The sequence below is a fragment of the Aricia agestis genome, chromosome 9, assembly GCF_905147365.1.
Source record: "Aricia agestis chromosome 9, ilAriAges1.1, whole genome shotgun sequence".
Lineage (NCBI taxonomy): Eukaryota > Metazoa > Arthropoda > Insecta > Lepidoptera > Lycaenidae > Aricia > Aricia agestis.
The window spans coordinates 2,306,214-2,324,325 of record NC_056414.1 but is presented as its reverse complement, the minus strand read 5'-3'; the positions used below and the strand labels follow the sequence as shown (position 1 = coordinate 2,324,325).

At 37.1% G+C, this 18,112-nt stretch overlaps 1 protein-coding gene, 1 long non-coding RNA gene and 1 pseudogene across 2 annotated transcripts; all 3 read right to left on the bottom strand.

The window, feature by feature from the left end:
- Positions 1-430: 430 nt before the first annotated feature.
- On the bottom strand, positions 431-5,689 carry LOC121730659 (annotated as a pseudogene).
- A 3,986-nt stretch (positions 5,690-9,675) lies between these two features.
- On the bottom strand, positions 9,676-11,471 carry LOC121730629 (hornerin-like). The gene is made up of 3 exons (XM_042119769.1): positions 11,394-11,471; positions 10,572-11,186; positions 9,676-10,430 (listed from the first exon to the last, which is right to left on the bottom strand). Exons 1-3 carry the CDS (start codon positions 11,461-11,463, stop codon positions 9,721-9,723), a joined length of 1,395 nt encoding a protein of 464 aa, XP_041975703.1. The 5' UTR covers positions 11,464-11,471; the 3' UTR covers positions 9,676-9,720.
- A 3,055-nt stretch (positions 11,472-14,526) lies between these two features.
- On the bottom strand, positions 14,527-17,110 carry LOC121730636. The gene is made up of 2 exons (XR_006036137.1): positions 16,917-17,110; positions 14,527-14,807 (listed from the first exon to the last, which is right to left on the bottom strand). It is a non-coding gene; the product is annotated as an uncharacterized LOC121730636 (long non-coding RNA).
- Positions 17,111-18,112: the final 1,002 nt, after the last annotated feature.

Genomic DNA, 18,112 nt, shown 5'->3' with positions numbered 1-18,112 from the left:
TTGGATTTGTAGCTTAAAAGCTCCGATATAACAAACACGGAACATAATATAATAATAGGAATAGATGAATAGAATCTGATGGCAAAAATTGGGAAAATAAATTGACTCTAGCAATACCGGGGCAGGTAATTGGAATAAAACATTTTGATCCTTTTTTTTCTTATAGCGCCTGATTCTGTGTGTTAAACAGGCAAATATAAAAATGTATTCAATGATCAAGGATATTTTTTGAAAATCTTCTGTCAAAAATTGCCTTCAGATTCTGGTAGATATCTTGCTGATTACAGAAACTTTGATAGCGCAATGCAGAATTGTGTGCTGTTTTGTCTGCTCCACAATGTACCCGCATGGACTGTGAAAATCATCACCCCTACTTCTCCATAGTTGTGTAAAAAATTAAACAAAATGTAAAAATAAAAATTTATTCTAATTATTCGTTTTATCCTTTAGACACAGCAATAGCCACTGCGTTCCCGGTCTCACTTTGCGCGTTACTTTTAGCCGAGTTCTGCCCCTTGCAGGTATCGCAACGTACTTTCTGCCCCTGCCCCTGGAAATTCTGCCCCTGGCCTTGATAATTTTGGCCTCGATCTTGATAATTCTGGCCTTGATCTTGAAAATTCTGGCCTTGATCTTGATAATTTTGGCCTCGATCTTGATAATTCTGGCCTTGGTCGTGCGTGAAACGTTGCAGTTGATCGGACTCGGCCCGCGCGTTCGTTTCTGGAATGTGGTGGTGGAAGTGCGGCGGGGGCGGTGGTGGTGGCGGCGGGGGTGGTCCAGGGGGTCCAGGTGGTCCAGGTGGTCCCGGTGGACAATAGGGGGACCTTCTCAGCCGCTGGATTAGACTACCTGCGCAAAATGGGGTTGTGAGTCTTAAAGCCTATTACAAGGTCAATGATTTCATAAACGATGGCACATCTTGGGAGTAGGATGGCTCCTTGCAAGGCTACTTCTACATTATTATATTATGACTTACAATTATGTGTGGATGTTGACATTGTATCATTTTAAGTTACAATTGTAAATTTTATTTTAAAAAGATTAATTGTTTTTCTCACTTTTTTGGTAAAAAGTGGGACCCCGTGCGAGTTTCTTAGGCCGGTTCTTCTCGCCGGGATAGTTCCCGAACCAGTGGTAGGCACCATTAGCATCAACGTTCTGAAACTATTTGTTACAAATCTATTCGGAAATAAAACAATCTTTTTTTTTTTTAAACAAAGCTACAAGCTATCTCGATTAGATGTCGCTCATTTTAGAATTTTGAAGTAAAAAAAATAGTCATATAATGCCTATAATAATTATAAATATTTTTAATATTGTATATCTATGAATAATAAATATGTACTGTATTAATTTCGATGGTTAAAACTATAAGTAGAATCAACTGATATGTGGGGTTAGTGCGAGTTTTATTCGATCCGACGCATCGATCACGTTAACGCGAATTTATATGGGATCAAAGCAGCCGTTAGCCAGTAGATGGCGCTGCTTTGATTCCATATAAATTCGCGTTATCGTGCTCGATGCGTATGATCGAATAAAACTCGCATTAACCCCAGTTATCACCATAATGGGAAAGTAATTATTGTCCACTTACTTTCATCTCCAGTCGGTGCACTTTGCACCAGAGCTCCCAACACCAATATTACTACACCCAGTCGCCACATTTTGACTGATCACCACCGAACTCATCACCACCTTATATCGTAGACGGAATTAGTATGGTGCTAATGGTAGAACAAACATTTCCCAGAACGGCTTTTGTGGTCTGTAATTTGTTATTTATCAAGGATCTCAGGTTTTTCGTTGTGGTGTGATACAATCAGCTGTTTATTATTTACATGTTGTTTTTTCCCTTTTTTACCCAAATCGATTCATCAATTTGGGTAAAAACACAATTCGGACATTCATCCATTTATGATGTTAGAATGGAATGTCTTTTTATTAAAGAAAATATGTCTAAAGAAAAATGAGTTAAATACTAATTTAACTAATTTTTCTTTAGACATATTTTCTTTAATCTTATTTAAATGTACCCTGTAGTACATACTTCTACAGAAAAACAGAGGAATGAACTATGAAGGAGTTGACAAGCATGCGAGGCAAAAGCCTGATGGACCGGGGATATGAAGACGGTGGCTAGCGTTTATTGGAGGATTTAAGATGATGATCAATGATCATATTATTATACTTTGACTGACGTTTTTTGCTAAGAGAAGAGCTCTTTAGGGTAGAAAACTTGTACAATATTATCATCATCATTAGCTTCAGCTGTTTAGAATCGTAAACTTGTAAGTTTGTTATAAGAATTTTAAAACGTTTTCTTTTACCAGCAAAAAACGTTTGTCACGTCAGAGTAGACGTTCCACATATTGAATGTCTCTTTGTACATCATGATGTGTACTTTTGACGCCTCCGTGGTCCAGTGGCTTAGAGCGCGGCTCTTGACTCGGAAGTCGTGGGTTCGATTCCCGCGTTTGAAACATGTTATTTTCAAGTTTGGTTAGGACAATGAAGGCTGATCACCTGATTGTCTGACAAGTAAGATGATCCATGCGTCGGATGGGCATGTAAAAAGTCGGGCCTAGGCCTGATCTCTCGCCGGTCGTGTCGGTCTTCCGTCCCACTGGGTTATGAGAGTAAAAGAATAAAGAGTGCTCTTGTGTACTGCGCACACACTTAGGCACTATAAAATTACACCTGGCCTGGTTTCAATTAAACCGGCCACCGTCAGCGAAACCGGTGTGGGTGGTATTATTATTATATATTGTGTACTTTTATTACCGAGTACTCTTCATTTTTTATCTCACCACGTCCATAACACAGTAAAACAGACATTTTCTAAGACTTGTATTTTCATGCGATCCATAACACAGTAAAGCAGACATTTTCTAAGACTTGTACATATTTTCATGTGATGACGACACAAAATCCCCCGAGGTGAACAACCTCAAGGTTCCGAATTTCTGTGAAGTCGACAGTTTATGTTATAATCTGACGGATAACGTTTAACAAATAACATGGCGTCTTATGTTAGCTCAAATTGTCCTGTTGTAAGCGGCAACCGAGTAGCGGTAGTTACCTTAACAGTGAGACCTCACACCGCAGAGCTAATCTACAAGTCACTGCCAAATCTTTATATATAAAATAACGTGTCACGTTGTTTGTCCGCGATGGACTCCTAAATTAATAAACCGATTTAAAATTTTATTGGTACACTGTGTGTAATTTAATTTAACTTGAAAGATAGGATAGCCTACATCTCAATTTATAATCACAATAATATTATTATATTACAAACTAGCTGTTGCCCGCCGCCGCCGTCCGCGAGGACATCAGTTTACAGCGCGCGGTGGTTCCTGTTTCTGTGGAAATGGTGGGATAACTGCAAATAACTTGAAAGTTTTCTCAAAATCCTTCTTATAAAAAATATTGGTGTTTCAAAGCCGGTTTGGCCATTGCCATTTTTTGGATTAGGCTACCCCAATACAAAAAAATGGCATCTATGTAAAAAAGCACTGTGGTCTTCACGACTGGATGTCCTGCTACTAGTCATACAATGAAATTATAAGAGATTTAATTTTAATTAAACTTTAGCCGCCCTTGGGCAAAGAAAATAATCGGCCAAGTGCGATTTGGGCCGGCCCGACCGGAAAAATACCACGGGCTCACAGAAAACCGGCGTGAAACAGCGCTTGCGCTGTGTTTCGCCAAATGAGTGAGTTTACCGGAGGCCCAATCCCCTACGCTTTTCCCTTCCCTACCCTCTCCTATTCCTTCCGTACCCTTCCCTACCCTCCCCTATTTCCCTATTCCCTCTTAAAAGGCCGGCAACGCACATGCAGCTCTTCTGATGCTGCGAGTGTCCATGGGCGACGGAACTTGCTTTCCATCAGGTGACCCGTTTGCTCGTTTGCCCTCTTATTTCATAAAAAAAAGACTCAAACAATCGGACGAGAATGCCGCGTCCTGCTCTAACAACGTCATTTCACGTTTGTTAGAGTAGGATGCGGCATTCTCGTTAAATTGTTTGAGTCTCAAAACGGTTTCGTGGTACAAGCCCTTGTTACACCTACCGAGTAGAGTGGCGAGACAGTGGCGAGACAGTGGCGGGACAGTGCTTTCGGTTGTCACGCCACATGAAAATATGCTTTTTGCATCCCCGACTTAAAAACAGGCTGAGATGAAAAGAAATGAATTAATATCTTTATCAAGCTACTTGTATTGTGTGGTGTTTTTAAATTTAAATGTATAATACAGAACTTTGTGTAATGTCCAGATTACTGAATAAACGTTTATTTATTTATTTATTTATTTATTTATTTATTTTAATTTCAAATAAACATTGTCGTCATATTGACATGAATTTTCTTTTTGTTTGCTCTCTTTATATAAAGATAATGCTTTTCATACAAAATAATAATAATAATAATAATAAATAACTGCTTATACCTAATGTGGTAATAATGATGCATAGCATAACCTTAAAATAACATTATTAGGTTCTTTGCATAGTTATGTTTTTTTTTCAATTGAGATTTGAGATAAGTATACATTTTTTTTTTTCAACTGTCATGAGTAATTTTTACACGACTGCCAGGAGGGTGATGTTTTTGGCAACATATAATATGTATTCTAGTTGGTCTTAGCGTTAACAATAATCTGTACAAAATCTTGGACTAGGGGAATATAGAAAATTATTGCACTTTAGTTATTTATTGCCCGATCTCGCTCTAGCTATAGCTACGGCGACGGCGTTGCCTGTGTCACTCTGAGCGTTGCTGATGGCTGAGCTCTGTCCTGTCTGTCCTTTGCACGTGTCACATGGTTGGTCGGATCCTTGGTTGTTGAGAACTCCTTGGTTGGCAACCGACTCCGCCTGGCTGTAGGCCCCTGATTCTTGGTGGTGGTGATGGTGGTGGTCCCGTTCCCAGTATGGCGGGGGCGGCGGGGGCGGTGGTGGCCAGTATGGGGGCGGGGGCGGCCAGAATGGGGGCGGATGCGGCGGCGGGGGTGGTGGCGGATATTCTGACGGACAGTAGGGCGAACGCTTCTCGCGGTTTACGGGACTGGCTGGAATAATAAAAAAAAAGATTTTATTTAATGAATGCTTGATAAAGTAACAATATATTTTATACTCCGCGCTCCGAGGAATGCTGAAGGTTGGGGTGCGGCAAATTTTCGCGTCTTTTGCGGTAATTTAGTGTAGCCCCGAGCCCGTGACCCGTGTACTCTCTTCAGCTCTTAATTCCTCAGACCTCGCACGATTTATACTTTTTAATAGCAAAGTTCTTTATTAAAAACAATTTTAAGTAAACATAGTTAAGCTTAATCGATGTATAGTAAACTTAAAAAGGATACACGAAAATATGACTATGAAATTATTATATGTATACCTACTAGGGTCATTTCTTCCAACATAATATTATGAAGAGCGAAAGCTTTTACATTCATAAGTAGCTGATTTCAATTTATTAATCAAATGGAATTGATTAATAATATTGCAGTTTGCAATAATAATATTATTATGATTTAATTACTGTTACAAAATAAAATAGATTGAAAATATTTAAAATTCGAAGGTCAACGTCGCCATTTTGTTTTAAATTAAGGGAAAGTACTCACCGCTAACATTTTCAATCAGTACAAATCCGAGGAACAATATGACTCCGAATCGCCACATATTGACTGTGTCACATAAATCCGTGTTAACTATTTTATACTGAAACTATATCAACATGGAAAACCTAATATGTGCTAATATAATTTGTATATGTACGCGCTATGTCACTATTTGGTTGACGGAGCAAATATTAAACATGATGGGTTTTTGTTATTGGTTTTATTAGGGATTTTTTGATAATTTATTTTTCATGATGACAGTGAATAATGTCCGAAGTTTTATATCGACAGGGAAAAATATAAAGTACATAATAACCAAAACAATGAAGCAAGGTTTAAGAAAATGTTTTTTTTTCCAATCCATAACATTAATTATTAATAAATGAACTGGAGAATACAGACATTTAAAAAAAAACATTTGTTGTACTTAAATGCTATTTTCGGAAATTATTACGACGTGTATTAAAGTGTACACTTCGTTTCAATTATGGCCTTTTTGTTTATTCAATCAAAGATCAATTTTTTTAAACAGAGTATTATTATTAAAATTAATATAGTGTATAAATTCGGGGGCGATAAATCGATCTAGCTAGGAATCATTTCTAGAAAATGTCATTTTCATCGGATACATCGGTCAAACAGCTAGTATAACTATTAACCTGTAAATATACAAAAATACAGCTTGTTAGGGTTCCGTTTTAGGGTCCAGTAGTCAACCAAGTTTTGTTGATTACAGAAGCCTATAACGGAACTTTAACGAGCTGATTTTTAGGGTTCCGTAGCCAAATGGCAAAAAAGGAACCCTTATAGATTCGTCATGTCTGTCTGTTTGTCTGCCTGTCTGTCTGTCCGTCCGTATGTTACAGCCACTTTTCTCCGAAACTATAAGAGCTACACTATTGAAACTTGGTAAGTAGATGTAGTCTGTGAACCGCTTTAAGATTTTGATATAAAAATGTAAAAATTATTAAAAATTTTTGGGGTCCCCATAGATAGTTGCTTAGAAGATAGTTTGCGAGAGAGACTCTTCCAAAGTGCCCCTCCCCCCTCTCACTTCTAAAGTAGGAGCATGATAAGTCTAAAAAAATATATGATATACATTACTGCCGCGTCTTGTCTTACCTAAATAAATTGAAAATGACGTCGTGCGTATTTCGAAAATGTACCAATTATGACTCGAAAGTAAACAGAACACATGGAATCTCTTACCACATGTCTTGATTGCAATAAATACCTCGATTATTTACATTTTCAATTATTTTTTTGAACAATCTGGAAAAAATCGAATTTTCGTCATAGCTCAGGCGAAGAAAGAGACAGCGATACGATTCGACGTTTAAAAATAGAACTGTCTCTTTTATGTACATTGTTTTTCGTATCTTTTGTTCCACTTATCTGTCAAATTTGTCAATGTTTGCAATTTTGAATTTGAAAATTGTTCGGAAGAGATTTAAGCCGGCAAATAGTATGGACGTAACATATCTGTTTTAATAGAATATCATTGAAATTAGGTAAGTAAATGTGAGATTTCATTTTTTTTGTTATTGTTAAAATGAGTGATTCTAATGAAGAAATTCGATACATTTTAAAATATTACAAAAAAGGTGAAAATGCAACACAAGCCGCGAAAAATATATAGGGGGTTTCGGGGGCAATAAATCGATCTAGCTAGGAATCATTTTTAGAAAATGTCTTTTTATTCGTGTTTTATCGATAATCGATAAACTGAAAAATATGACTCTTCCTGACATCTATTGGCGAATTTTTATACTATTTTGTAAGCAACTAATTGTTTTAACGACCAGCAGATGGCGTTATTGAGTAACACGAAGTCAATGGGTTTTGGCTATACCGAGCAAAACTCGGTCATCCAGGTACTTATTATTTAACTACAAAGAGTTTAATTACAAACTGTGCCTAATGCCTATCACTGTTTGTAATTAAACTCTTCTCAACCCACACATTTAAACTGTTCTACATTCGTAGGGCATAAAGGAAAAATTCACTTTAAAAAAATATCCACAGCCGAACATAATATAACCTCCTCCTTTTTGGAAGTTGGTTAAAAAGGATATGACACGCCAAAGATAAAGGGCTCATAAAATGGATTCAAAAAAGGTGAATGCCCAAAAATGTATTGACCAAAAACCCGTAATCGATTCAAACTATTTATATGTGGCATAGTAGACTACATGTACGGTATCCCAAATACAATGTCCTTTTTGGATTAAACAATCACCAAGTACTTTAAAAACGATCGTAACCAATTGACTTTTCTTGTAGGAATCTATGATTTTTAGGACGACATGATGCTACAAACGATATTGTGACGATGAGGACGTAGTAAAAACACATTTATATTTGTCTACTGATTCTTATATTCATGTAAGTACCTATTTAATATTAAATTTATCACTTTTATGTCTGAAAGTATAGAATGTGAGATTGGTATAGAAATGGTATAATCTGTACCTATTGTGTCTGTACAATGTATTTTTGACGATTTACGTCATGATATCAGTTAACTATCTACGTCTTTTCGAAAATAAAAGGGCAAACGAGCAAACGGGTCACCTGATAGAAAGCAATTACCGTCACTCATGGACACTCGCAACATTAGTAGAGCTACGGGTGCGTTTAAGAGGGAATACGCTTTCTTCCGAAAAACGTACGGTGACATCTCTTTTTAGGGTTCCGTAGTCAACAAGGAACTCTTATAGTTTCGGTCTGTCCGTCCGTCTGTCCGTCCGCCCGTCTGTCTGTCCGCGGACCGCGGTTTTGCTCAGAGACTATAGGACCTACAAAGCTATAATTCGGCATGAATGCACATATTAATGATGCCGACAAAATGGTATTTATGATCTTTTAAAAAATGTTTAAGGTAAGTACCTCCCCTACACATATTTTAGCGGGGATGAATTTTTTTTCGCGTCCACCCCACCGTGTGAGGTGTCGTTGGATAGGTTTTTAAAAATATTATGAGTATAAAATATCATTTTCCGATTTAGAGATGTGAAATATGAAGTTTTAAAGTGAAAAAAAATTTTTACAGTCCTGCAGTGTCCCTTCTACCAGCTAAACGGTTGCTTCTGGAAAATATTCATGGGAGTAGGAAATATGCTGAATTTAAAAGAAAAACTGTCACTGCTAAGAAGACTTCATAAGTTATTGAGTAAGGGTCCCCGCAGACTTACAATTTAAAGTTGGCCGACTATCGTACAAACCACAGAAATAGATCGTGTGTCGTTCCAATTTGTATGAAACACGAGCGCATGGCGCTTCTATCTTGATCTATTTCTGTGTTTTGTACGTTAGTCGGCCAACTTTAAATTGTAAGTCTGCGGGGACCCTAAAAGTCGATCAACTAAAAAAATGTAACTATTCGGAGAAGTATTAAAGGAACTTATAATTTAAATTTCTTTAAAAACGTAACTGAGATGATGTTGTTAGTAATGTATAACACGTTATAAAATATGTACATTCATTGACCATTGAAAAATATCAAAAACTAGCGGTACTACGGAGTACGGAACCTTATATATTGCGCGTGGCCCGACACGCACTTGGCCGGTTTTGACTTTATTTTCTCTAAATAGTATATTCTTATACGTGTCACCATCGTTTACGAGGAAAACACAAAAACAAAGGAAGAAACTACATAGTTGATACAAAGCGCTGTCTCAAAATCTCAGATTTATTTTTTTCAAATTATCCGTTTCGGTTATGGTTTTGAATAAAATGAGTTACATATTTACAATCTACTATTAATGGTCTACTTTGCTGCATATAAATTATTTCAATCGACTATTGGTTTTTTTTGGGCATTCACCTTTTAAGGTATTGTTTATTTAAAGTTTGAAATGTGGGTTCAAAAATAAACTTTTTCGTATCTGTATTTTTATGTCTTATTAACCTGTATGATCATTTTATTTATTCGACGTATGTTAGGTTTATAACTTTTCTACATTGTAATATGATTTTTACATAGAATTTCGTTCTTTTCGTGGGCTTCAAGGACAAACGCACAGAAATAAATTAAAACAAAAGAAATAATTTATTGTTGCTTTAATTCCATAAATAAATATAATTTCCGTTTTATCCACCAATAGATAAGGCAACAGCTGATCCGCTATGGCTCTTAGCGTTGCTGAGAGCGTAGTTGCTCTTACCGCAAGTACTGCAGCCGCTTTGCTCAGAAGCTTGGAGTCCTTGGGAAGCGAGGTTCAATGCTCCACCCAAAGTAGACTGTAGATCTTCCGAACCAAAACCACCATTAGATCTATTAGAATTGAAGGAACCTGAGCTTGATCCACTCTGTTGTGATGTGCTCAAACCCCCATTGGCACCAAAGCTACCAGATTTACTTATTTGACCACCAGCGCCGAAGTTGCTTGTTGGTGGCGGAGGCTTATTAAACTGGCCTTGACTTTCACCAATATCGCCTCTATTAGCATCATGCTGAGATCCTGAAGCTCCAAAGGCACCAGTTTGACTCGAAGATGAAGAAAAATCTCCGTTAGACTCCTGGTTTTGGCTGTTAGATTTGCCGAAATTACTAGACTGTTGGGTTTGGGTTGCATCACCTCCAGCACCCGCTTGACTGTTAAATCCAACTTGATGCTTGCCTTGGCCATGTTCAAAATGAGAGTCTAATTGAACTTTCTGCTGCCCGCCGCTAAATCCTTGGGATCCAGAATGGAAATTGTCTGTCTGCTGTTGTATTTGCTGCTGATTGCCAAAAGATTCGACATCGTGGCCGTGTCCACCGCCGTTTGCTGCAACCGCAGAGCTTTGACCGCTACTATATCCAGAATTTTTACCATTAATTCCCTGGGATCCGAAATGTTCAGTCTGCTGTTGTAGCTGCTGCTGATTACCAAAAGACTCGACGTCATGACCATGGCCACCGCCATTTGCAGCGACTGCTGAACTTTGAGCGCTGCTATATCCAGATTTTTTTCCATTAAATCCTTGGGATCCGAAATTTTCAGTCTGCTGTTGTAGCTGCTGCTGATTATCAAAAGATTCGACGTCATGACCATGGCTACCACCATTTGCAGCAACTGCTGAACTTTGAGCGCTATTGTATCCAGAGTTTCCTCCATTACCTCCTTGATTACCGCTTTGATATGAAAAGTGAGATTGCTTGAAACTTTTGTTGGATTGTTGTCCGCCTGAATAGCCACCGTTTGATTGACCAAAGCCTGCTGATCCTCCATCGCTTGTTTGTCCATTGTATTGACTAGATCTTCCGTAACTTCCCGAGCTGCCTCCGGATTGTCCGCCGAAGTCCGAAGATCCGCATTGGCCGCATCCGGATCCGGGTCCCGTCACACCTGATGATGCGAGGGAATAAGCTGCTCCGGATGTCGGCAAGCTGTCAGCAGCTGCTGCTGCGCCACTGAAGACTCCTTGTGCTGAGCCGTCAGCACTGCGAGCGAGGCCACTCCAGTTCCTCGTGTGGAAGAATACTGGAGGTGGCCCAGGGGGTGGAGGAGGTGGCGGCGGCGGACCGTATTGACCGTAGTAGAGGGGAGATCTCGCTACTCGGCTGTGAGCATCTGCAATCAAACGAAAGAATCATTAGTCTTTTGTGTACCAAATAATTCTTATAGCCGTTATATTGTAAATCGAATATATAGTGTTATTGTATTTTATAAGGACCATGATAATACTATGCTTTAAAGAGTTCATTTCCATTTTCTTACTTAATGCCCAACTTTTTTTTAATAAGTACCTTTCTAAGTACGTAAGTTGTAGTTATTTACCTCTAGTATAAAATTGAGCTGCATGTGCAGTCAGCACGCAGACAGCCAACACCAACATACACTTCGCCATGTCTACAAGTGATCTGACTGAAATGTCTCCAACTGAGCCATATATACCGAACAAATGTGATAATATCATTTCTAAGAATGGAATCTTGAAGTAGTCACATAGGAATAGTAAATTGTTACATCAAATAGTAGATTTGGCACTTAGCACGGATTGTTTGTTTCATCTATTAGCGATGCATAATTTTGCATAAACTCGATCTTGTGATAAACGTAATTGGGGAATTACTCAATTCTTACTTGATTTATTTGTAGCACGCCGTTTGATTTAGATGGGATCAATTTAAAATTTAAATATGAAGGGGAAGGCTAAGCTACCAAGGATAGTTTAGTACAAAAGGGGCGTTAATTTTTTCAGTAATATCCTGGGTACCGAAGAAATCTCGCCCAAGGCGCTGGTAGTGCTAAAGTCGGCACTGGGTTAAGGATATAAGGTAAAATAATCATTCGGGTAGTTTAGTATGCCAAGGGATTAGGAAATCGAATGTCGACTTCATATTATCGAACAATTATGTCAATTCTGCACATTTTTCATCGGCGATCGATAAAGAAAACGTGTTGACTAAGGGCTGAGATAAAATTTTAGGTCTTGAAAAACATTACAATTTTATATTTTGTTTATTTCTCATCATTCCCTATTTACAGAATTTCCTGAAACACTCAGAACTCTACCACTAGAAATGGTGGTATTGCCCGAATTCACTGACGTATCTTTCTGTTGCTCGTTGCTGTATTTCTATTAATGGTTGCACCATTTTTATTGCTACTTGCTTCATTTCTACTGCTCGTTGCAACATTTCTATTGTTATTTCTTGCTATGGCGTTGTTCTGACTCCTGACAGGCGTTGTACTTTGTCTATAACCGGCGGAATTACGAGGTTTGTGGTGTACGAAGTAGGATATTGGTGATCTTACATCATGGCCAAGTCTGTCATCTTGAGCTGAAAATTAATAATCAAAATTTAAAAACTACTACGCACATAATTTTAATTTTAGCCTTTATAACCTGGGTATATATCCATCATACTAAATTGCCACTGGTCCACGACACATTCGTACCACTTCTATGTCACCCGATTGCAAGGTTTTCCTTTGGACCATCCATTCATAATATGCTACACCAGCTACACTCTACACTATCATAGTATATGCTATACTATCTAGTATCATTTTTTCTAAATATACTGAGAAAGCCAGCTTAAAATCAGCAGTTATGTTTTTAAACCGGGTAAATGTTAACTTTAACTTACCCAAACATCCAATGAAGACGGCAAGCAACAAAATAAAACAATTAACTGACATAATATTCATTTTCTGAACTCAATATTATGCAGCTGTCTCCACAGTGCACAATATAATGTAGCAAATAAGAGGTGTGTCTCAATATATACCGTTTTGGATCACTACATAACAATTAGGATTCAGTCAGATTATATAAATCGTAAATAAACCAAATCAATAAAATATCAGCTCTCAGTTCGAGGCATAGGAAGTAAAATCGTTGGATCGAAATGTAGCCGAAAAAAAATAGAGCTGTTACGTAAATAATAAATATTATGTTTTTCAGCAACGTTACGTAATAATAGGATTATTTAGTACCGTAGCTTCATGAGTGCCAAACTATAATAAATATTATGATTTATGGTGATAACATAAGTTTGAGCGATAGAGTATGCGAGAAGATAGGTACACAGATCAAGTCTAGTTAAGAGGGAGTAGGATTATAAAGATGTAAAATGTTATTTACTTCTAATATATATATAATTATGTCGTAGGATGAGTTGATAAATCCGTGTTTTCGCGAAATCCCTAGAATTTTCGCGAAAATTCGATTTATCAAATCAAGCAATATATATATATATATATATATATATATATATATATATATATATATATATATATATATATATATATATATATATATATATATATATATATATATATATATATATATATATATATATATATATATATATATTGCATTTTAATTGTAATAATATTAAGCCTAGCTTAAAAAAATTGCGTACATTAAGGGTAGAGTACATAATATTATGTTTCTTTAGAAATATATTCTAGGTCTCTAACCTAGTCTATAGTTCTGAGCTTGCGGCTTCTTGAGCCAAAGCCCCCTGGGATCGGGGGCCCATGCATTAATTGGGGGGGCCCTGCTACGGCACTGCTTCTATGGTAATTGGTAGGTAGCTAGTAACGACATCCCCATATTGCTTTCCTATAATATTATGGTAGTGTGAATTTTGAAATTTAATGTTCCTCTAGTTTAGGTATGTATATTTGGAAATTGGATGTTTGCAATTTAAATCAACTATGATATCGTCACATTGAACATGAAAATGTGATAATATTTTTTAATACCAAGCGGGCTCCTAGACGAATGATGATCAATAATATTACTGACCGTCTAGGGTTAATACTGAACGCCTTTCAATATTATTGTCAAACGAGCTTTTGCCGCGCTCGTGTTAAGAAGTATTATTATATACAAACTTTCATCCCCTATTTTAACACCTTGGAGGTAGAATTGATCAAAATCCTTTCTTAGCGGATGCCTACGTCATATCATCTACCTGCATGCCAAATTTCAGCCCGATCGGTCCAGTAGTTTGGGCTGTGCGTTGATAGATCACCATGTCAGTCAGTCACCTTTGAGTTTTATATATATAGACGAGCTTTTGCCCGCGGCTTTGCTCGTGTTAAGAAGTATTATTATATACAAACTTTCATAAACCCCTTGGGGTTGGAATTTATCAAAATCCTTTCTTAGCGGATGCCTACGTCGTAACATCTACCTGCATGCAAATTTCAGCCCGATCCGTCCAGTGGTTTGGGCTGTGCGTTGATAGATCACCATGTTAGTCAGTCACCTTTGAGTTTTATATATATAGATAAGTTGTTAAATAAAATATTGTTCAATATAATTAAGTATTGTAGCTGTCTAGGGGCTCAGGCTCAGTTTGGATAACTTTTTAAAACTAAGTACTGCTTAAAATCTCAAGACTCTTTACGAAGAGGATCTTTAAAAATTAGAAGAATAATAAAACAATACATAAAAATAATAATAAATATATTTCACATAACACTATCGTTTTCCAAAAGCCCCGGCGCTTGATTGTGCGCCCGCACCAGCGAAACCACCACGACCGAAGGACCCAGCACTCGAAGACGAACTGGCTGCTCCTCCCCCACCAACGTTAATGCTGACACTCTTGGAGATCGAGAGCCCTCCGCTAGGCCGGTTGAAGCCTGACCCGAAGCCGGGCCGAGGGTAGTAGCCTGGCCGGCCGAACTGGCCTGGAAACTGCGGGCCGGGCGGACCGAACTGGCCTTGCACTGAAATTAACAATTTTCATGTATTTTGTGTTTACTGTTGTGGTTGTTTGTATAAATATTATGTATTTCTGTAGGTCTTGAGCCGTCCGTCAATCGAAATAGTCAGTATGCTGTCTGAAATCGTCCCGAGAGCTTTATTTGGTGCATTAAGTGTGGGATTAGTTTGAGCTCGACTAGGAAAACGCTTTTTTATTTAAAAAGTATACATGAAAACCGTACAATAAAGCGGTTGAATTTGCGAGAAAAACTAATTTAAAGTGTTCATAATAAAACGTTAAAACATAGTTATCTGGGACCATGGCAGTGCTCCAGCCAAGCTTTTTCAAGCGGTTCGCGGCTTTTTCACACCCCCTTTATCTTCGATGTTAACAAAGCTAGGGATTTAGAATTTCGGTGACTAGGAGCAAGTATTAAAACTAGCTTAACCTCAAAATTACATAACATTTCGATGAATAGTTTAATAGTTACGGATGATCAAAGTTACTACATTTTGTCACTCACTGACTGACAGATCATCAAAATTCTAAGGTACTTCTAGTAGACTTAGAACCTTGAAATTTAGCAACAAGGTAGGTTGTTATCCACAATGAAAGGAAAAATTATGAAACTGGCCAAGTGCGAGTCAGACTGGCGTACATAGGGTTCCGTACCGTAAATTTATATGGGAGCCCCCCTTAAATCACATGTTTATGTACTTTTTATTACTTATTATTAAAGTTGAAATACAATTAAGTATTTTCTGAAATTTTCAAAAACCTTACTTTTACCATTATGGATATAGAGCAAAAAAGGGCAAAAAACGTGTTTGTTGTATGAGACCGCCGATTAATCATTTGTTTTATTTTAGTTGGACTATTAGCTTTAATAGCGACAACAAAATTACATAATTTGTGAAAAAATAAAATATCTAGCTGTTGCCGTTCTCGAGATCTAGCCTCGTGACACACGGACGGACGACAGACAGACAGCGAAGTCTAGACTCATTAGGAATAGGCTCCCGTTTTCATCCTTTAGGCAAGGAAACCTAAAAACTGAAAAGTATAACATAACTTTATTAAATAAAAGAAAAGATTTTTATGTTTGTGGCTTTGCAAGAACATTAAAAATGAGTTTCGACTTCATAATAACTATTTTACGTACAAAAGGAAAAATAGTGTTAACAAAGTTAACAAAGAAACTATGATAATTAAATTCGATTAAAATATAAATGAAATCAGAACTGCGAATTACGATGTACACTCCATACTCGCTCGATAGATGGTGTAGCACTCCCTTTATATCGCGGTATCGCTTGTTTGCGGAGTATAATTATTATGGTTTAAAAAAATCCGAGATAGGTCGTAATACTCAATCGAAAGTAACATCGGTGCACGAATAACCTCCTGAAAGTTCAAAAGTTGTTCGGCTATCGTCATAGAATTTGTACTTTGTAGAAGTACCTACCTGTTATTATCAATTAATTTTACGACCTAGAATATATACATAGAGATAGAGAATGGGTGCTAAGCTAAGTACAGAAAAGTTTTAACGTGACCAGCCTGCCTAGTATACGCCAACGAGATATCTCACTCTCGAGATAATTAAAAACGTACTCGTCTCATAATGTCAAAATCTCGACATTATCTCGATAAAACTCTATAAACGTGTGTTATTCCGATGATAGATCTACACGAGAAAAAATATTTGTCTTGCTAGGGTCAATAGAGATGAAGATACAATCCATCAAACATCGAAAAACATATAGAGTGAGATATCTCGTTGGCGTTTGCTAGGCTGGCTGAAAAGAAAAGAAACCTTAAAAAAAGAAATGAAATCTCACCAAAACATTAAATGTAAAAAGGAGCCAAGCAAAAATATTGCATGGCTCCATGCAATATATCTATCGTAAAAAGTTTTCAGATCACATTCAAGCCAAGCCTTCAACTTATTTTGTAATTTAAATCAACATTCAGTGAATTTATCAATAGTTTTCTTTATTTTATAATTATTATAGTGGCTAAGTGGCGGCGGATAGCTTTTATTACAGAAAACTACAGTACTCTTCTAGCGTGACATATGAATTTCTGTGCAAAGAAGTTATCGCAACATCTAGTATCATAATAAACCTACCTGCCACAAGCAATATTACTATCGCGATTAAACACAGGATACTTCGACCCATGGTTGACGATTACTCACTAATGGCGACCACCGCACCACCTCGTATTTATACGACAATACCATTTACAGTGTTGTCCAAACAAATGGTTAGCGGCTGGATGTAAATACACTGATCGACAGGATATAGGAAAACTATAATAATTAATAGTTATGACGTCTTTAATAATACCTAATAATAAAGTTAGTTTAAAGTTAAAAAAGATGTTGCAAGAATTTATTTGCATCAGATTTAAATAACCTTCTTTTTCTCAAGATACCTAAGAAGTAGCAGGCATAATATAAATAGCAGTTAAACCGTCCGGACCCCCACATCCATCTTACTTGTGAAAATAATTAAGTATTATTATACTGTGGAGCGTATTACTTTTTTTAATAAATAAGAAACAATATTCAACATTCCGATATTCTAAAAATACTTTTGATTTCCTAAACACGTTACCTATTTGCTGCTGTGGAACCCCCATGGGCGAGTCCAACTCGATCTTGGCCGCTTTTTACGTTAGGACTTAGGGACCCCCCCCCCCCTTTCCAAAGCTATAAATACGCCCGTAGTCCAGGCTGAGGCTGAGGCGAGAATAAGAAAGAAAAGAAACTATATTACTTATTCTCATCCTTGAATCACTGTTACATTGCCAGATAAAGCCATACGAATGTTATATAAAATTTTGTAATAAACATTACCCTAGGTTTTGACCTGAAGACCTTGCTCACGTAGATCCCAAACCAACATTCCGCTGTTTATTTTCCTCAATGTCATTGACACTGTGTTTCTCCTTAAAATGTTTGTTTGCTTTCTATAATGTGTGATATTATGACGTTTTTATTCGCAGAATCCCGAAAATAACCTCACATTAATTGTGTACGGACTACGGACTAGTCACGAGTCACGAACCGCTATCATTATTTTAAAAACGCCTAAAAAATTATTCCGTACAATGATCGATTGCTAATACAACTACACAGGCACCTACAATATAACGACTAATAAATGCAGGCTTCGAACCTACATAATACATTTTATTAGTCGTTATTTGCAACCTGTCCATAACCTACTCTCTTATATTGGTTTTACATTATAACAAGTTACTTCGCTTATGAAGAAAATGTTGGCTGATTCTTTTTGCTATAAGCAGCCGAAATTTCCA